This window comes from Hypanus sabinus, chromosome 11 (genome assembly GCF_030144855.1).
Source record: "Hypanus sabinus isolate sHypSab1 chromosome 11, sHypSab1.hap1, whole genome shotgun sequence".
Taxonomy (NCBI): Eukaryota; Metazoa; Chordata; class Chondrichthyes; order Myliobatiformes; family Dasyatidae; genus Hypanus; species Hypanus sabinus.
In genome coordinates, this window is record NC_082716.1 from 96184299 (window position 1) to 96206056 (window position 21758).

Consider the following 21758-nt stretch of genomic DNA (forward strand, 5'->3'; position numbering starts at 1 on the left):
AGTGTCTGAAAATCAAGAAAACTTCCAGTGGCACTTGCAGAGAGAAAACCACCTCATGACATACCAAACCTTTCCATCATCAAGGCAGAATCCAGGATGAAAAGGTGAAATACTCCACACTTAACTTGAGCGTACAGTCGAACCTCACACCATTCAGCATAGGGCTAGTTAATTACCACTCTATGTAACTGTGTTGCAGAATGTGTCTTCTACAGAGATGGACTATGATGAACACAAGCCACAATATTTCAAAGGGATGGACCACCACCACTAGCTCTGGGCAATTACAGATGAGCAACTAATCATGCAGTGATCCCCACAGCAGAGAAAATAAAGTCACCATTGTATTATAAACAAATATGCAGGAAAGTTTGATTCAGTGATCTGCCAAAACAAGCAATGTGACAGACATAGCAAGACCATCTGTTCTCTGTGATAAAAGACTCCCTCAGAACACTGCCTTGGTATCTTTAGCATCCACCTGTGAGGGAAAGTGGTGCCTTTTACTGCATTTGAGGCAGTGGTGCAGTGCTGAGGATCTACTCACTATAGGGCAATTAGGGAAGAGTACTGTCAATTGAGTCTTGCAGATGTGATGAGGAGAGAGATATGAGGGTTTGATCAGTAGCCAAGGGTCTCTGCTTTACATATGTAGTTTAAGCTTGATAAGTCCACTCTATTGTTTCATGACTCAATACAGAATCATAGACATATAAACTATGTCACAATAACGATACTGAGTTTTGGCTCCCCCATTTCCTACCAAGAACTTTAGTATGTCGTAACTAACCGTAAGACCATTTTACATAAACAGTTAATGGCAGCAACTTCATATTAAAATTCAGGACAGCAGAGTAGGTAATTCCTGGAAAGAAAATGCCTCACTAACAAACAAGTGAAATTGTAAGGACACCATGATTAAGAAATTGATTGCAATTCACCCACTACTAAGTTGTTGTCCTGCCTTTAACTTAACTCCACCCTAAAAGCCAAGTATAAAAGAATCATTAACCACACAGTCCAAATATCAGTCAACCACAACAAAGAAACCAGGTTACCCGGTTACTTTAAACATAGTAAATGGAATGCAAGTGTAAGAATTTTGCACAGTTAATCCCCAGGAGTGTGTGTCAATATATTTTCAGATTAAAGATTCAGTTTCAATCTCTAGATTGTGCAGAGTACTTTTATTTAGGCTGGTGTTGGGGTTATTATAATTGATAAACAAGGTAGTAATTGGGATGGAAACAAAACAGAAATTGCTGTTGGAGTTATTCACCAGACTCTCCTCGTAGACTCTTATAGTGTATTCTCATTCAAATGTATTCCACAACTCTAGTTATTGTTGTGGCTGCATATAGCTTTGTTACCTAAGCTGTGTTGCCTAGCAGAGAAATTCTGTTGCTACAGTCCCAGCTGTGTCTGAACCTCTGTGGAATATGTGAGAAATCTGTGACCGTGGGCTGTGAGCATAGAGCTTGGTACCCATGAACTGGAGTGGGACTGCAGTAACACAATCTTCTGTCGTTGTTTTGGAGATTGCTTCACATCAACATGAAAGTTGTGTCCCAGGTAGAGAGGGTGATGTAGAAGTTATATGGCACCAGAGGAAAGGTTTTACATGGGTCACTGTCACACAGCTGTCAACGAAACTTGGTCATGCATAAATGCCACAATATGACAACGACAACAATTTCATAAGTATTTCTTTAGCTGAGTCATTCTGAGAAAAGCAATATAAATATCAGTGCCTTTCCTTCCAGTTACTGTAATTTAATTCTTCCCACTCTGACCTCTGTCTTCCAACATTCCAACAAAGCTGACACAAATGCAAGGAACAGCAGTTCATCTTCTGATTCTGCACAATTATCACTTTCTGGCTCAACTATGAACTAAAATTCTAGGTAAAACATTTCTGGCATTAGTCATTTTCAATCTAATTATTTCAATCAATTATTCTGCTCCCCCCCCCAATCACTCTTCCTGTAGAACAATTCTTCACCACTAATCCCTTAAGCACCCTGTACTATCATTCAATTTGTCCCGCTTGTCACCTTCTCATCTCTCCTCAGTTACGAAGCAGATCGAGACATACTCTCAAACCTTTTTTTGCCCAGTTCTAATGAAGGGGTATTAACCCGAAAATTTAATTCAGCTTCACTTTGCACTGATGCTGCCTGACATGCTGAGGACTTCTAGTACTGTTAGTTTTATTTCAGATTTCTGGCTGTGTTTTACTTTGGAGGTGAAAAAGAGAATATCCACTCTATCACTCAGTGTTGTGACCATTGCTAACCATTATTTACCAATGTCTTGCCTGATCTTACTAAGTAACACTTTTGATGAGGTCTCAAAGAGAAAAGCATTTTCCATTTCTAGTCTCTAGTGGCACTTGAGCTAAAGAGAGGTTAGTAAACTGGGATTGTTTTCCCTAAAGCCTAGGATATTGAAAGGTGACCTTTATAGAGGTTTACAAAATCATGAGGGGGAGATGGTTATAGTCTTTTTCCCAGCATAGGGGAGTCTAAATTATATAGGTTTAAAGCAAAAGGGGATAAATCTAGAGGGGACTGGAGTGTCAAGTTTTCTCATACATAGGATGGTGGGTATTTGGAATGAGCTGCCAAAGGAGGTGGGTAGAGGTGGGTACAATTATTATGTTTAAAAGATATTTAGACAGGTATATGGATAGAAAATAATTAGAGTGATATGGACCAGACATGGGAGAATGAGGCAAACTCAAATAGACTTGGTTGCCATGGAAGAGATGGGCTAAAGGTTGGCAAGTTTGCAGATGATATGAAGAATGGTGGAGGGGCAGGTAGTGTTGAGAAAACAGGTAGGATGCAGAAGGACTTAGACAGATTAGGAGAATGGCAAGAAAGTGGCAAATGAAATGTTGGAAAATGCATGGTCATGCACTGGTGGTAGAAATAAATATGTGGGACTATTTTCTAAACAGGGAGAAAATCCAAAAATCTGAAATGCAAAGGAACTTGGAAGTCCTGCAGAACACCCTGAAGGTTAACTTGTAGGTTGAGTCAGTTGTCATGTTAGCATTCACTTCAAGAGCTCTGGAATACAAGAGCAAGGATGTGATGCCGAGGCTTTATAAAGCACTGGTGAGGCCTCACCTTGAGTACTGTGAATAGCTTTGGGCCCTCATCATAGAAAAGATGTGCTGGCATCGGAGAGAGTCCAGAGGAGGTTCACAAGGATAATTCCAGGAATGAAAGAGTTATCATACAAGGTATGTTTGATGGATCTGTACTCGCTGGAAATCAGAAGGATGGGGTGGGGGGAGGTGTTTGAAATCTCATTGAAGCCTTTCGAATGTTGAAAGGCCTAGATGTGGAAAGGATGTTTCCCCATGGTGGGAGAGTCTAGGACAAGAGGGCACAGCCTCAGGATAGAGGGGCGCCTTTTCAAAACAGAGATGCAGAGACATTTCTTTAGCCAAAGGGTGGTGAATTTGCTGAATTTGTTGCCATGTCCAGCTGTGGAGGCCAGGTCACTGGGTGTATTTAAGGAGATTGGAGATTGGACATGGCATCAAAAGGGAGAAGGCCGAGAACTGGGGTTGAGGAGGAGGAAAAAAATATCAACCTTGATTGAATGGTGGAGCAGACTCGATGGGCCAGATGGCCTAATTCTGCTCCCATGTCTTATGGTCTTATGATCTAAAGGGCCTGTTTCTGTGCTTATAACTCTATGTGCAACTAAATCCATGAAGTGGGTTAATGAAATCATCTCAACAGCTGCATTTTGTAACCACCTCCGGAATACATTAATTCTTATAGATGGCATTCACTTTTCTTGGTATTATCCTCTAAAGTACTGAAACATCTGAACCCTTGGAACTTATCTGAAAGTCAGGCAGAATATATGGGATAACAGTTAATATTTTTGGGTAATGACCTCTCATCAAATAAGTTCATCCACCAAAAAGGCTAAACTCAGTCCTGCAGATATTACCTGAACCCTTAAGTAGCAAACATGAGGAAATCTGCAGATGCTGGAAATCCAAACAACACACACAAAATGCTGGTGGAACACAGCAGGCCAGGCAGCATCTATAAGGAGAAGCACTGTCGACGTTTCGGGCTGAGACCCTTTGTCCACCCCTTAAGTATCCTGCATTCAACACATCGTTCTCCACAACTTCCCGCCATCTTCAATGGGATCCTACACCAAACACATCTTTACCTTCCTCTCACTCTGTGCTTTCTGTAGGTATTGCTCTCCCTGTGGTTCCCTTGTCCATTTATCTTTCCTCACTAATCTCCCTCCTGGCCCATATCCTTGCATATTCACCTCCTCCCTTACCTCCATTCGGGGTCTCAACTGTCCGTAAACTAAAGTGGGCATTATTGCTAAGGCCAGAACTTGTCTGTGGCTGAACTGATGGGTGACTTCCGAGGCAACTCAAAGGGTGCAAGACTGATTACATATGCACTGTCTCACCTAACGATAATGGATTTTCTTTCTGGTGAATCTGACCATTTCACAGTCAATTTTACTGACTGCAGCTTTTCATTTCTGAATTCATATTCTTCAACTGCCACAATTAAATTGTGACCCCACCACCACCACCCCCAACTGAATCAGGACTCCCACAACATTGCCTCTACAGAATTACATCATAAATAGAAACTAGAGTTGGGGCTACTGGAGTACAGGGGAATGAAGGAGGAGTTTGGGATGCCCAAGAGGTTCCTAACCACAGTTGAAATACATTTGTAATTAAGAGAAAAAAATTGAAAGCACAGAGTACTGGGGGCATCTTTCACACCCCATCTCACCGTAAATTGCCTCCTTGGCTCCTGCTCTGCCTTACTGACCAAGCTATGCTTGCATCAACCTACCATGGCCTTAGGCTTTGTGACTGCGACCATGCTAGCCAAGGTGTCCTCTTCATCCATCTGGCTGAAGACATGAGCATCGTAGGCTACTGTTATAGAAACTTCTTCCATCATCTTGGATGCAAAATGTTAAATAAAAATAAATTAAATAAATAAGAGAATGTCCCCCCTGAATGCAGGGAAAGTTTGTAACAGAATGAAGAGTCCACACTGCATCCACTTTGTTCCGAAACTAATTGTGGTGACAAGCTAATTAAAATCCGTCCCTCTTCCTACTTGAAGAGTGAGCTACGGGTCAGATTCCATTATCACTGAGTGCACAGAGCTCCATTGGTGGCAGCTGAGACCTCTGCAAAGCTGGCCCCATTAACTATCGACTCACTCTCTCTTTCTCCACCTGTGCCTGATCCCAATTCTCTGTAAACATTCTGGAAGTCAGAGAGTGATGAAACGCATCTTCTTCTCTCGAGATAAGCGGGCCCAATGAAAGGGAGATCCTTGACTTCAGTGTGCTGACCACTTCCTGCTTGTTTCTGCTGATGGGAGGGCTGAGTGTAACTTCTGCACGCTCCGTTACCTTGATGTCTTCATTATTCCCTGAAGGAACACGACTTGCAGAACATTTAGATATTCAAGAGTGATACCTTGTACATTTGCATTTGAATAGGTTTCTAGGGCAGCAACCCTGAAAGCGAAGGCTTCAGAGGAAGTCCTCTGACACACTCATTTTCGCACACAAACACTCCAAGGTTCTTCACGCTCAGTCCTTGTTTTTCAACAAAAAATATACGTAGCACAACCAAAAGGCAATTCACTCCAGGGAAGCCACAGAATCAGTCGACTACTTCCTGCTTCAGACTGCAGCCGTTGCAGGTGTCATTTGGATTTTAGATTCGAGCATGTGCAGTTGAATCCAGTTGACTAGTTCTTGTAAATACCTTTAAGTCCCTCCAGGGGAATAACAGGTCCTTCAAGAGAGACAAATTGTTTGCTGATTTCAGAATTTTTCCTCGTTGATTTTCAAGGCACCTGTTCCACAAAGCACACACACCTCTCTCTCTCTCTCTCTCTCTCTCCTCCAGAGCTGACTATAGTTTATACACTCACTGTATGAACCAGGAAGTGGCAACGATAGAAAGGAAGCTTCAGATGCCCTGCATTCCTAATCAATTCACGTGCTGTTTTTAAGGAGTGGCTTGCTTCAGTCCTCCAGCTCCCAAGGGCAGGTTAATGAGCAGCAGTACTGACTGAGGAGTGGCCCTACTTGGTGTGCAGTGACAAAACCCACAGTCAGAGGTATTACTGGTTTCTCTAACAGACAAAGGCATGCAGAGAAATCCAATGTGAAATGCATCTGACATTAATTAGGTAACACTTTATTGCATGCCCATTAATCCACTTAATAGATTTGTTTTACGGGGAGGAGAGTCAAGACAAAAGTATTGCTTAATACAGACTAAGTTAGGATAAGGATTAGTAGTTCTGTTACAGGACAATTTGCCAAGGTCTGAAGTATTAAGAATATGCATTTATTTAATGCCTGTCACTATTTCTGCATGTTCTGTAGTACTTGATCAGCAAGTGAAAATTTTAATTGTTGTAATACAGCTACCAATTTTCAATCAACAAGCTCTCATAATGTAACATTCTGTTTTAGTTATGAATATTAGCAAGGAATCTGGGCATGATGCTTTTGCTTCTCTTTGTTATAGTGATGAAGGACTTTATATAATAATCACATGACATTGCGTTAGATTAACATCTCATCTGCATATCAGCATCTCCACTAATGCAGCACTCCTTCACTACCACATTTATTTAGAGATACAGTGTGGGATAGGCCCTTCCGACCCTTCGAGCTGCACCACTGACAACCACCATTTAACCTTAACCTAATCACGGGACAATTTACATCAACCAATGAATTAACCAAACAGTATGTCTTTGGACTCTGGGAGGAAACCGGATCCCCAAAGAAAACCCATGCATTCCAGTGTGGACATACAGAGACTCCTTACAGAGGACACCAGGATTGAACTCTGAACTCTGTATTAAGATGTAAGAGCCTATGCTACCGTGGTGAATGTCAGCCCAGACTCCCTGCTCAACTCTCCAGTAATGCTTTTTGCAATATTGTGTACAGTTCTGGTCACCAAATTATAGGAAAGATGTCAGCAAAATAGAGAGAGTACAGAGAAGATTTACTAGAATGTTACCTGGGTTTCAGCACCTAAGTTACAGGGAAAGGTTGAACAAGTTAGGTGTTTATTCTTTGGAGCGTAGAAAGTTGAGGGAAAACTTGATAGAGGTATTTAAAATTATGAGAGAGATAGACAGAGTTGACGTGGATAGGCTTTTTCCATCGAGAGTGGGGAAGATTCAAACAAGAGGACATGAGTTGAGAGTTAAGGAGCAAAAGTTTAAGGGTATGTATACAGAAAAGGGCCAGTAGCATCAATATGGATTCCACACACCCTGCTCAGACTGTTTGTCTCACTCCCACCGAAGTCGTGTAACATCTCCACCAGGACCATCAGATTCAAAAACAGTTATTTACCCCAACTAGTAAGGGTGTTCAATATCTCCACCCTCTACACCCCAAACCACCACTGCTTTATCATTTCATGTCAGCCACCTTCTGTACAGATACTCCTGTGCCTGGTGTCACTTTATGGACATGTAATCAATCTATGTTTATAAGCTATTTTATGCATTTGTATGTATTGTGTGTATTTTTATGATTACGTTATTTTTGTGCTGACCCAATCTGGAGTAACAATTATTTTGTTACACTTATGTACTAGAAATGACACTAAACTATCTTAAATTATTCTATACATCCATATAAAATCAAACTTCTTTCACCCATGCTCCAACAAATAAAGTCCAAAGCTGCTCAACCTCTTTCCATTCTCAGTCTCTTGAGTCCCAGCAAATGCGACTAGATCAGGAAAACACCCAAGGTTAGTTTTTGGGCTGGAAACTCTGACTCCACAAAATTTCAATAAGTAGCTGAGAGCCTGGATATAACAATCCCAACTGTAGAACTGAAAACCTGTGCTCAGAATAAGCTGTACTTCTAGCCAAGCTGCTTCGATCCAATAACAATACTGGCATCTACCCCTCAATTTGGAAGCTGTCTATGCATGTTCCATTCACAAGAATTCAGAACTAATTCAAACTGGCCAATTACTACTCAATTAGTCTGGTCTTAATCATGAGCAAAACAAAAGCGTCTGTCACTGACAGGATATATAGTACATACCAATAAGCTACTCACTAAGGCTCAGTTTGAGTTTCACTCCTCAAACCTCAGTAGGAGACAAGTGAGTGAATTATGAGTAGTTTTGGATCCCTTATCTTAGGAAGGATGTGCTGAAACTGGAGAGGGTTCAAAGGAGGTTCACGAAAATGATTCCAGGATTGAATGGCTTGTCATATCAAGTGTTTGATTGCCCTTTGCCTGTATTCACTGGAATTCAGAAAAATGAGGGGTGACTTTATTGAAGCCTATTGAATGGTGAAAGGCCTCAATAGAGTGCATGTGGCAAGGAGGTAGAAACACAGAAAACCTACAGCACAATACAGGCCCTTTGGCCCACAAAGCTGTGCCGAACATGTCCTTACCTGAGAAATTACCTAGGGTTACCCATAGCCCTGTATTTCTCTGAGCTCCATATACCTGTCCAGGAGTCTCTTAAAAGACCCTATCATATCCACCTCCACCACCGTTGCCAGCAGCCCATTCCACGCAATCACCACTCTCTGAGTAAAAAAACTTACCCCTGATACCTCCTCTGTACCTACTTCCAAGCACCTTAAAACTATGCTCTCTTGTGCTAGCTATTTCAGCCCTGGGGAAAGACCTCTAACTATCCACAGGATCAATGCCTCTCATCATCTTATACACCTCTATCAGGTCACCTCTCATCTTCCATCATTCCGAGGCAAAAAGGATGAGTTCACTCAAGCTATTCTCATAAGACATGCTCCCCAATCCAGGCAACATCCTTGTAAATCTCCTCTGCACCCTTTCTATGGTTTCCACATCCTTCCTATAGTGAGGCGACCAGAACTGAGCACAGTACTCCAAGTGGGATCTGACCAGGGTCCTATATAGCTGCAACATTACCTCTCAGCTCCTAAACTCAATCCCATGATCGATGAAGGCCAATGCACCGTATGCTTTCTTAACCACAGAGTCAACCTGCACAGCTGCTTTGAGCGTCCTATGGACTCGGACCCTAAGATCCCGCTGATCCTCCATACTGCCAAGAGTCTTACCATTAATACTATATTCTGTCATCATATTTGACCTACCAAAATGAATTACCTCACACTTATCTGGGTTGAACTCACATCTGCCACTTCTCAGCCCAGTTTTGCATCCTATCAATGTCCCGCTGTAACCTCTGACAGCTCTCCATACTATCCACAACACCTCCAACCTTTGTGTCATCAGCAAATTTACTAACCCACCCATCCACTTCTTCATCCAGGTCATTTATAAAAATCACAAAGAGTAGGGATCCTAGAACAGATCCCTGAGGCACACCATTTGTGACCGACCTCCATGCAGAATATGACCTGTCTACAACCACTCTGCTTTCTGTGGGCAAGCCAGTTCTGGATCCACAAAGCAATTTCCTCTTGCATCCTATGCCTCCTTATTTTCTCAATAAGCATTGCACGGGGTACCTTATCAAATGCCTTGCACTACACTAAACATTACATATACTGCTACATACACTACCATATATTCATATACACTACATCTACTGCTCTACCATCATTAATATGTTTATCACATTCTCAAAAAATTCAATCAGGCCCGTAAGGCACGACCTGCCTTTGACAAAGCCATGCTGACTATTCCTAATCATATTATGCCTCTCCAAATGTTCATAAATCCTGTCTCTCAGGATCTTCTCCATCAACTTACCAACAACTGAAGTTTCCTACAATGGTAGAATCTAAGGCCAGAGGACACAGCCTCAGAATAGAGCGGTGTCCTTTTAGAATGGAGATGAGAAGATAGTTCTTTAGCCAAAGAGTGGTGAATCTGTGGAATTCTCTGCCCAGGGAAGCAGTTGAGGCTTCTTCATTAAATATATTTAAGAACCAGAAACAGTTAGATAGGTTTTTACATAGTAAGGGAATTAAGGGTTATGGGGAAAAGGCAAGTAGATGGAGCTGAGCTTAGGGACAGATCAGCCATGAACTTATTAAATGGTGGGGCAGGCTCGATGGGCTGGATGGCCTACTCCTGCTCCAATTTCTTATGTTCTTATTGGGGCTGAGAGGAAAATTGGATCAGCCATGCTGAAATGGTGGAAAAGATTTGTTTGGGCCAAACGGCCTAATTCTGCTCCCATTTTTTATCGTCTTACAGAGTATTCAGACACGCAATAAATGTGACTACATGAACAGTCAGAGGCTGGGTATCCTGCAATAAGTAATTCAGCTATGCTCTCTATCTCTTCACCAACTTCCAATTCCCTAGCTCAGATCACCTCATTTTCACCACAGATGTCCAGTCTCTATCCCCTGTCAAGAAGGCTTTAAAGCTTTCCACTTTTCTTGACAACAGACCAAACCAGTTCCACCACTCTCCTTCGTCTGGTAGAAGTGGTTCTCATACTCAGTGATTTCTCTTTCTGCTCCTCCCGCTGTATTCAAAACCAGTGGATAGCCATGGCCACTTGTATGGGCTCCAGCAATGCTTGCCATTTTGCTGGCTATGTACAACAGTCCATTTTCCAAGCCTTTGCCAGTAATGCTCCCCAACACTTTCTGCGCTATATTGGTGCTGCTTCATGCACTGATGCTGAGCCCATCAATTTACGATACTTCTCTTTGCTTTCTAGATTTCTCTGTCTACACCTCTGGGGACAAACTGTCTACCAATATCTTCCATAAAGTTACTGTCTCACAAATATCTTGACTATACTTCTTCCCACCCAGCCACCTATAAAAATGACATTCCCTTTTCACAGTTTCTTCGCTCCACTGCTTCTGCTCCCAGTATGAGTCTTTCCTTTCTACAAAATCAAAGAACAGGGTTTTCCTTCCTCCAAAATTGACGCAACCCTCACATGAATCTCCTGCACTCCTCGGACAGCTGCACTTACCTCATCTGCCTTAACAGGAATAGTGTTCTTCTTGTCCTTACCTACCACCCCATGAGCTGCCGCCATCCAGCACATCACTCTCTAGAATTTCCACTACCTTTAACAGGATCCTACCACCAAACACATCTATTCCCTCCCCATAATTCCACTTTCCGCAGGGCTCACTTTCTCCATCCTTGTCCATTTGTCCCTCACCACTAATCTTCCTCCTGGTACTTATCACTGCAAGTGGAAGAACTGCCACACCTGCCTATTCATCTCTTCCTTCAACTCCATTCAGGGCACTGAACAGTCTTTCCAGGTGAAGCAACACTTACCTGCAAATCTACTGGTATCATCAGCTCACTGTATTTGTGCTGAACATAAGGCCAAATTAAACTAGCCCCATTTGCCTGCACAACTCATATCCCTCAACTGCCCGCATTCTCATGCTTCTGAAATGCCACTATCATATCTGCTTCCACCAGCCTCCCAAAGTCATGAGTGACTTTGAGGTATTCTGTTTACAAGTCGACTTTAATTATTAAAACATTCCCATATTCACCTTCATTAACACAAGAACTGCTTTTCTCTTTTAGCCATTTGACTTCCTGACAGCAAAAACAGCCAATGGCTTTGAGTTTCCAAAGATGGCTTCTAAAAAGGTTTCTGTTTGACCAATCTGCCCCTCCCCAACCACCATCTTGATTAACTTTCAGCTTCCATTTTCCGAACAAAGTTCAGAAGTAGGTTGAAAGGAAGTTTGGAATGCATTAAAAGTGCTTCAAGTCTGCTTGCGGAGTTCAACTAAAGGCCAAACATCTTGTTTCAATTAAGACTATTAAACTAGAAGGCCAAATTAGCATGTAGGGCATTTACTTTGGAAACTGAGGGATAAACCAAAAAATTCCCTGTGACTTCTCTCTAGATACATCATACAAACAGAGTTTGTGCAGAGGTTGCAACAGCTGAATGGATGAACCATCCTTTTATTGTCTCACTGGTGTTTCTCCTCTGTACTCCTTGGGATTTCCTAGCAGCAGCATCAGTGCCTTGTTCCAAAATTGCATAGGGGTAACCCAAGTCACTTAGTAACCTTATGCAAGCTGACAAATATGTCAACTGCAGATAATTGGAACTCAATCTTAATTTCCATTTCTCTAACTCTACGCCTTCAAACTTGCAATTTTCCAATGGCATTGTTCCATAAACAGTACTTCTGCAACATTTCAAGTCAAGTCAAGTCAACTTTTATTGTCATTTCAACCATAACTGCTGGTACAGCGAATGTTAGAAAATGTGCTGACTAATCTTACAAATCATATTCTTTGCTGGAACGACATATTGATACTTGACAAAAAATGGTGTCTTTTGGCTGTTGATTTCAGATATTTGGAATTAAGGAACAAACTATGAACATCATACTGCGAGAGGGAAGATGGGCAGGTGATAGAGAAGGGATGTGCTCTGACCGAAGGCTTGAGATGTGTCTATTGTAATGCAAGGAGTGTTGTGAACAAAGTGGATGAGCTTAGAGCGTGGATCAGTACTTGGAGGTATGATGTGGTGGCCATTACAGATGGGTCAGGGACGGGATTGGTTACTTCAAGTTCCGGGTTTTAGATGCTTCAGAAAGGACAGGGAGGGAGGCAAAAGAGGTGGGGGCATGGCACTATTGATCAGAGATAGTGTCACGGCTGCAGAAAAGGTGGACACCATGGAGGGATTGTCTACGGAGTCTGTGAGTGGAGGTTAGGAACAGGAAGGGGTCAATAACTTTACTGGGTGTTTTTTTATAGGCTGCCCAATAGTAACAGGGATATTGAGGAGCTGATAGGGAAACAGATCCTGGAAAGGTGTAAAAATAACAGAGTTGTTGTGATGGGAGATTTTAATTTCCCAAATAGTGACTGGCATCTCCCTACAGCAAGGGGTTTAGATGGGGTGCAGTTTGTTTAGTGTGTTCAGGAAGGTTTCTTGACACAGTATTTAGATAAGCCTACAAGAGGAGAAGCTGTACTTGAATTGGTATTGAGAAATGAACCTGGTCAGGTATCAGATCTCTCAGTGGGAGAGTATTTTAGAGATGGTGATCATAATTCTATCTCCTTTACAACAGTATTGGAGAGAGATAGGAACAGACAAGTAAGAAAAACGTTTAATTGGACTAAGGGGAATTATAAGGCTATCAGGCAGGAAATTGGAGGCTTATACTGTTCTCAGGGAAAAGTATGGAAGAAATGTGGCAAATATTCAGGGGATATTTGTGTAGAGCTCTGTATAGGTACATTCCAATGAGACAGAGAAGTTATGGTAGGGTACAGGAATCGTGGTGTACAAAGGCTGTAATAAATCTAGTCAAGAAGAAAAGCTTACAAAAGGTTCAGAGAGCCAGGTAATGATAGAGATCTAGAAGATTATAAGGCTACTAGGAAAGAGCTTAAGAAAGAAATTAGGAGAGCCAGAAGGGGCCATTGAGAAGGCCTGGCAGGCAGAATTAAGAAAAACCCAAAGGCATTCTACAAGTATGTGAAGAGCAAGAGAATAAAACGTCAAAGAATAGGACTTAGCAAGTGTGACAGTGGGAAAGTGTGTATGGAACCAGAGCAAACAGCATACTTTTACTATGGAAAAGGATCTTAGCGATTGTAGTGATGACTTACAGCAGACTGAAAAGCTTGAGCATGTAGATATTAAGAAAAAGGATGTGCTGGAGCTCTTGGAAGTTGGCTAAGTCACTGGAAAAGTACCCCAGGCTATTGTGGGAGGCAAGGGAGAGAATTGCTGAGCCTCTGGTGATGAACTTTGCATCGTCAATGAGGACGGGAGAGGTTCCCGAGGATTGGAGGGTTGCGGATGTTGTTCATTTATTCAAGAAAGGGAGTTTCTTGCCCAGGAAATTATTGACCAGTGAGTCTTACCTCAGTGGTTGGTAAGCTGATGGAGAAGACCCTGAGAAGCAGGATTTATGAACATTTGGAGAGGTATAATATGATCAGGAGTAGTCAGCATGGCTTTGTCAAGGGCCTTATGAGCTTGATTGAATTTTTTGAGGATGTGACTAAACACATTGATCAAGGAAGAGCCATAGGTGTAGTGTATATGGTTTTCAGCAAGGCATTTGTTAAGGTATTCCATGCACGGCTTATTGAGAAAGTAAGGAGGCATGGGATCCAAGGGGACATTGCTTTGTGGATCCAGAACTGGCTTGCCCACAGAAGGCAAAGAGTGGTTGTAGACGGGTCATATTCTGCATGGGGTTCGGTCACCAGTGGTGTGCCTCAGGGATCTGTTCTGGGACCCCAACTCTTTGTGATTTTTATAAATGACCTGGATGAAGCAGTGGATGGGTGTGTTAGTAAATTTGCTGACGACACAAAGGTTGGAGGTGTTGTGGATAGTATGGAGGGCTGTCAGAGGTTACAACGGGACATTGATAGGACGCAAAACTGGGCTAAGAAGTGGCAGATGGAGTTCAACTCAGATAACCCCTGTGAGGTAATTCATTTTGTTAGGTATATGATGGCAGATATAGTATTAATGGTAAGACTCTTGGCAGTGTGGAGGGTCAGAGGGATCTTGGGGTCTGAGTCCCTAGGACGCTCAAAGCAGCTGCGCAGGTTGACTCTGTGGTTATGATGTGTTGGCCTTCATCAATCATGGAATTGAATTTAGGAGCCGAGAGGTAACGTTGCAGCTATATAGGAACCTGGTCAGACCCCACTTGGAGTACTGTGCTCAGTTCTGGTCAACTCAATACAGTAAGGATGTGGAAGCCATTGAAAGGGTACAGAGGAGATATACAAGGATGTTGCCTGGATTGGGGAGCATGCCTTATGAGAATAGGTTGAGTGAACTTGGACTTTTCTCCTTGGAGCGAAGGGGGATGAGAGGTGACCTGATAGAGGTGTGCAAGATGAGAGACATTGATCGTACGGATAGTCAGAGGCTTTTTCCCAGGGCTGAAATGGTTGCCACAAGAGGACACAGGTTTAAGGTGCTGGGGAGTAGGTACAGAGGAAATGTCAGCGGTAAGTTTTTTTACTCAGAGTGGTGAGTGCGTGGAATGGGCTGCTGACAATGGTGGTGGAGACAGATACGATAGGGTCTTTTAAGAGGCTTTATAAGAGCTTGGTAAAATAGAGGGCTATAGGTAACCCTAGTAATTTCTGAGGTAGGGACATGTCCGGCACAACTTTGTGGGCCGAAGGGCCTGTATTGTGCTGTAGGTTTTCTATGTGTCAATGTTTCTATCATAGCTTATTAATGATATAAACACTGAATGTTTTATTTAGCCTTTATTTCTTCCAACAACCACTGACAAATTGGTGATTCCAAAATGATCATGGCAAGTTTTGTTAATTACTTGACATGCTATATGCATACATTGTACAAGTTTGTCAAATTTCATAAAGGAACATCTACTTTGTTGGCAGTTAGATTAGAGTGTTAAACAATCCAAATGACAAATATGACATTTACTGGAAACTTAAAACAAAAATAAGGAATCTAGGAAATACTCAGCATCTGAGGAGAGTGATCATTGCTGTTTCAGGTAATTGGCAGGCACAGACTAAGCTATAACCAGCATGCCAGCAACTGCATCCACCACTCACTTTCCATCCTAGACATAACATAGGGTCAGGTGGAGTGCGTAGGGTGCTGACCCCAATTGCATCTGATGCCCCAGCTTTCAGCCAGTATTTGAAAACTTGTTTAGGCTTTCATTAGGAAGGTAACTATTATTCTAAACTTTATTTTAACATATAACATTTCTGATCATTTTACCTTTGTTACATATGTTTCCAACTAATTTATTTTATTCTTTAATTTAGGAGTACTGTGTTTAGTTCTGGCTGCTGCATTACTGGAAGAATATAGAGGCTTTGGAGAAGGAGAGGAAAAGGTTCATCAGGATGTACATAATTTGTGAAAGCGGCAAGGGGCTAGTGGAAAAGGCAGTAGTCATGCATGCTTTCATCAGTTGGGGCACTGAATACAATAATCAGGATGCCTTGTTACATCTGTACAAGACATTGCTGTAATCATACTTGTCCAATTGGGTGTGGTTCTAGTCACCATAAAAGATCCAAAAGGAATTTACTGGTTACTGGGACTGGAGGGCTTGAGTTACAAGGAGCTACTAGATAGGGTAGGCCTGTTTCCTTATGAGTGAAGGAGGCTGAAAGTTGACCTTATGGAGATTCCTAAAATTATGAGGGCCATTCGTAGGATTGATAGTCACAGTCTTTTTCACAGGGTTGGGGAATCTAAATCATAAGCCTTAGGTATTATAAAAGGGGGCCAGAGAGGCACGTTTACCACGCAAAAGGTGTTGCATATAATAACAAGCTGGTTAAGGAAGTGGTTGAGGCAGGTACAATAACAACATTAAAGAAACAACTAGACAGGTATATGGATAGGAAAGTTTCGAGGGATACAGGCCAAATGTGGGAAAATGAGACTAGCGTAGATGGACAACTTGATTGGTATGGATGAGTTGTAGCAAAGGACCTTTCTCTGTGCTGTATGACTCAATGATTGTATGAATCGTTAGGAACCCTATAACCTGTACATTAGATCTGGTGTGGAATAAACCTGGTGACTACTGTCTGTAGTGTGACCAAAGGAAAAAAATCCTTATTCAAATTTAACCTTCTGTGGTCTGCAGCATGTGTCCCGGTTCTTAGAAGGTGAGAGACAAGGTAAGGATGTAGTCAGCTGATACTGCATTGATGCCATGTGTTACAATGTAAACCAAACATTAAGAATTTAGTAGTTTCAGCTCCAAAATAATGAGCATGTGATTTTTGTGGCCAATGGTATGCAAAGGAAGCTTCTCTTTAGAGAGTTATCCCCTTGTGGCTGCTGCTACACTAAGCACCTCACAGGAGAACAGACAGCCCCTGGGAATCAAGGGTGATTTGTTTCCTCTCTAGCTTTGAAGCGACTATGAAGGAATGGGTGGGACAAGATTCGGCTAGTTTGATAGGTGGGTAGGATAATATGCGTAGTGAAACACTCCTTACTCTGTTCACACAGTGTCCCTTTGTGCTCTTGATACTGGAGGTTCTCCTTGCCTTTCCTCCAAGCAGTCCCCAGTTAGTGGCTCTTAGAAGTCAGAGAGGATACTGCATTTTTCAAACTCACAGCACATAATAAATCAAGTTCTCTATCTACCTTCTAATCCCTCCCCATGACAAAACTCCTAAGAGGATTCCACAGCATCTCCCGAGGATGACGAGTAGGATTTTCCATGTGTGACTGGGGCATTCACATACCACTGGGGATGTACTGAATTTCTGACAGTTGTTTGCAGTATTCTTTTCATGGCTACTTCTCAAGGGTAGAATTGCTAAGCTTTAAGCTGTGACATTTCCCCAGCTCTAGAACCTGTCAGAACAACCTGCAGTGTCTGGAGCTGGCACACTGACTCTTCCTTCACAGGCTGCGCATAAAGTGGTCTGCTACTGGATCTAAGGCAGGTTTCAACATTTTTAAGTTTCTTTCAAATTGTTTAAGTTTATAGATGTTTTTATTTTAAATTCTTCAGTTTTTAAAATGACTTTTTAAACAACTCAGTAACTTCACTGATCTTTAATAGTCTGAGTAGTTATCAAAGGGCTCCACCATTTCACAGCTATCACTAGGCAGGAGGTACAGAAGCTTGAACACCAACACTATCAGGTTCAAGAACAGCTACTTTCCTTCAACCATTCAGTTCTTAAAACAACTTGTACAACCTTAATCACTACCTTGGTACAGCAACAGTGGACTTTGTTTTTTTTTGTTCTAACTATATTTTTTCATGTATAATTTTGTTTATATTTATCTTGTGAACATTGCTCAATGCCTGTTATGCTACTGAAAGCAAGTTTCTTTTTATTAACCTGTACATGTATGTACTTGTGCATACGACAATAAACTTGACTTTAACTTTGAATCCTTATGTCAAAAATTATGTTGATGTAGTTGTTACTGATACATTTGTAATGTTTACCTGTGACCCAGTGCTTTTGTCTGAATGGTCTGGATTTTTGATTCAAAGAAACGCCAATATTGCGTTTTTAATATTGACCTGTCATTTTTTCTAGTTCATGGATGGAGCTGGTTAGCTCAGGTTCTCCCTAAGATGGAGGTCCTGCAGACTCATGGGGCCTCACCTCTGGCTTTGTCCAGGATATTCCACTGGGAGATCTTTACAGAATAAGGGTGGACTTAGTGCTTTAGTCAGTGGCAAGTAATAGTTCAATGACTTAAAAATCCAATGCAAGGGAGGTGAAGACACTAGGTCAAAGGTAAACTGTGTCAACAACCCAAAATATTTCAGTGGTTGTAGGACATTTTGTGACCATGAAAGTTGGTGTTAAAAGAGATCTATTTGCAATTTAAACCGCATCAGGGTAGATCTTAGAAGGATGGTAAAAAAATCCAGTAAATTAGGTCACAACATCTGGTCAACAATCAGTTTTCCACAGCAGGCTCATTTTTAACAGTTATAAATGAGACCCTAATCAGGAATTCCAGATACTGTTAGAAAATTTTCAGGATCAGACTCATAAAGCAATAAAGCACAAAACAGTTCCTTTGGCCCAACTAGTGCAGGTTGGTCACAGTGTCCACCCAGCTAGCCCCAATTTCCTGTATTTGCCCTATACCCCTCCGAGACCCGCCCTTCCACATTCCTATCTGTGCTTCTTGAATGATACTGTTGTACAACTTCCTCAGTCAGCTCATTCCACATACTCACCACCCTTTGTATGAAAACACTGTCCTTCAGCTACCTTTTAAATCTTTCACCTCTTACCCTAAATGTATGCTCTCTAATTCTGGACTCCCCTGCCCTGGGCAAAAGACACTGACCTTATCTATGCCTCTCATGAGTTTAAATACTTCTAGAAGGTCACCACACAATCTCCTGCATTCCAAGGAATAAAGACCCAGTCTGACCAATTTCCAATAACTCAAGCCCACTATTCCTAGCAACATACTTGCAAATCTTCGCTGCACTCTTTCCAGCTTAATTTAAGTGCACCTTTCTTACGAAAGCATGACCCAAACTGTACACAGTACTCCAAGTGCAGCCTCAACATGATTTTTACAACCTGCAACACAACAGTGCAGACGATGTTACTGCATAAGTACTGATATGCCTTCAGAATTGCAAAGCATCATGAAGCAATTTGACCAAGTGAGGAAGACCTGATTAAATGACAGATTACAGAATGGGAAAAAGCAAGAAAGGAAAGGAGTAGGACAGAGGAGTGCAGTAGAACAGAGAGATCTGGGAATGCAGATACATAATTCCCTAAAAGTGGCGTCACAGGTAGACAGGGTTGTAAAGAGAGCTTTTGGTTCATGGGCCTTTATAAATCAAAGTATTGAGTATAAGAATTGGAATGTTATGGTGAGGTTGTATAAGACATTGATGAGGCCGAATTTGGAGTATTGTGTGCAGTTTTGGTCACCTAATTACAGGTAGGATATTAATAATATGGATTGGCAGATCACAGTACGTGCACTTGCAACACTGTGCGTCAGAGTGGTCAGCAGCACTGGGGCTCCACAGGGGACTGTCCTGTCTCCCTTTCTCTTCACCATTTACACCTTGGACTTCGACTACTGCACAGAGTCTTGCCATCTTTAGAAGTTTTCTGATGACTCTGCCATAGTTGGGTGCATCAGCAAGGGAGATGAGGCAGAGTACAGGGCTACGGTGGGAAACATTGTCACATGGTGTGAGCAGAATCATCTGCAGCTTAATGTGAAAAAGACTAAGGAGCTGGTGGTGGACCTGAGGAGGGCTAAGGCACCGGTGACCCCTATTTCCATCCAAGGGGTCAGTGTGGACATGGTGGAGGATTACAAATACCTGGGGCTACAAATTGACAATAAAATGGACTGGCCAAAGAACACAAGGCTGTCTACAAGAAGGGTCAGAGCCACCTCTACTACTTGAGGAGACTGAGGTCTTTTAACATCTGCCAGACGATGCTGAGGATGTTCTATGAGTCTGTGGTGGCCAGTACTATCATGTTTGCTGTTGTGTGCTGGGGTAGCAGGCTGAGAGTAGCAGACACCAACAGAATCAACGAACTCATTCGTAAGGCTAGTGAAGTTGTGGGTGTGGAACTGGACTCTCTGACGGTAGTGTTTGTAAAGAGGATGCTGTCCAAGTTGCATGCCATCTTGGACAATGTCTCCCATCCACTTCATAATGTACTGGTTAGGCACAGGAGTACATTCAGCCAGAGACTCACCTATGAGCATGGGGAAAAATAGAGGGAGACAAGGGGAGTGAAAAATAAGAGAAAGACAGGGAGAGAAAGATAAGTAGTAAAGGGGGAACAATGGAGAAAAAAGGAAATGGGGATGAAGCAAGATGAAGTGGGGGAGGTGCCAGCTCATGACCTTGAACAAAGGTAAAAGCTAACTCCAAACTGTGAGAGCACAGCACTGGATTACACTAACTGGGTTCCATGCTGATGAAGGCAAAGGTTAAAAAGCAGCTGGAGACACCTTAAACACACAACATGTAACATAATCTACATTATTGTTCTTGGTATGGAGGAGTTAATTGGGAAGGGTGATATACAGGAAATTAGCTCATGGGTGATGGTAGCAAAACTATAGGAGGGAAATAGGGCTGAGGGAGTGATCAACAGGACATACAGATTCGAGGTTCAGGAAGTGGGATTCTGGATAACCATTAAGAAGGGGCAAGGGGATAGGCAGCCAGTGTGGAGTAAATTATAGACCAGTGAGTCTTACCTCAGTAGTTGGTAAGTTGATGGAGAACATCCTGACAGGCAGGATTTATGAACATTTGGAGAAGCATAATATGATTAGGAATAGTCAGCACGGCTTTGTCAAAGCTAAGTCGTGCCTTATGAGCCTGAATGAATTTTTTGAGGATATGACTAAACACATTGATGAAGGTAGAGCAGTAGATGTAGTGTATATGGATTTCAGCAAGGCATTTGATAAGGTACCCCATGCAAGGCTTATTGAGAAAGTAAGGAGGCATGGGATCCTAGGGGACATTGCTTGGTGCATTCAGAATTGACTTGCCCACAGAAGGCAAAGAGTGGTTGTAGATGGTTCATACTCTGCATGGAGGTCAGTGACCAGTGGAGTGCTTCAGGGATCTGTTCTGGGACCGCTGCTCTTTGTAATTTTTATAAATGACCTGGATGAGGAAGTGGAGGGATGGGTTAGTGAATTTGCTGATGACACAAAGGTTGGGGGTGTTGTGAATAGTGTGGAAGGCTGTCAGAGGTTACAGCGGGACATTGATAGGATGCAATACTGGGCTGAGAAGTGGCAGAAGTGTGAGGTGGTTCATTTTGGTAGGTCAAATATGATGGCAGAATATAGTGTTAATGGTAAGATACTTGGCAGTGTATAGGATCAGAGAGATCTTGGGGTCTGAGTCCATAGGACACTCAAAGCCGCTGCGTAGGTTGACTCTGTGGTTAAGAAAGCATATGGTGCATTGGCCTTCATCAATCGTGGGATTGAGTTTAGGAGCCAAGAGGTAATGTTACAGCTATATAGCACCCTGGTCAGACCCCACTTGGAGTACTGTGCTCAGTTCTGGTCGCCTCACCACAGGAAGGATGTGGAAGCCATAGAAAGGGTACAGAGGAGATTTACAAGGATGTTGCCTGGATTGGGGAGCATGCTTTATGAAAATAGGTTAAGTGAACTTGGCCTTTTCTCCTTGGAGCGACAGAGGATGAGAGGTGACCTGATAGAGATGTGTAAGATGATGAGAGGTATTGAT

At 42.3% G+C, this 21758-nt stretch overlaps 1 protein-coding gene across 7 annotated transcripts in view; it reads right to left on the bottom strand.

Moving 5' to 3' along the window:
• LOC132402205 (rab GTPase-activating protein 1-like) overlaps positions 1 to 21758 on the bottom strand; it is a 570990-nt gene that overhangs the window by 68038 nt on the left and 481194 nt on the right. The window contains exon 1 of one of the 7 annotated variants that reach the window (XM_059984934.1): positions 4866 to 5968. The exons of 5 other annotated variants lie outside the window; for them this stretch is intronic. In XM_059984934.1, coding sequence (XP_059840917.1) covers positions 4866 to 4976 — 111 coding nt within the window. In that variant the 5' untranslated portion in view covers positions 4977 to 5968. Of the gene's footprint in view, positions 1 to 4865; positions 6020 to 21758 lie in introns of those variants that run through there. One more of the 7 variants, XM_059984935.1, reaches the window with a different exon arrangement.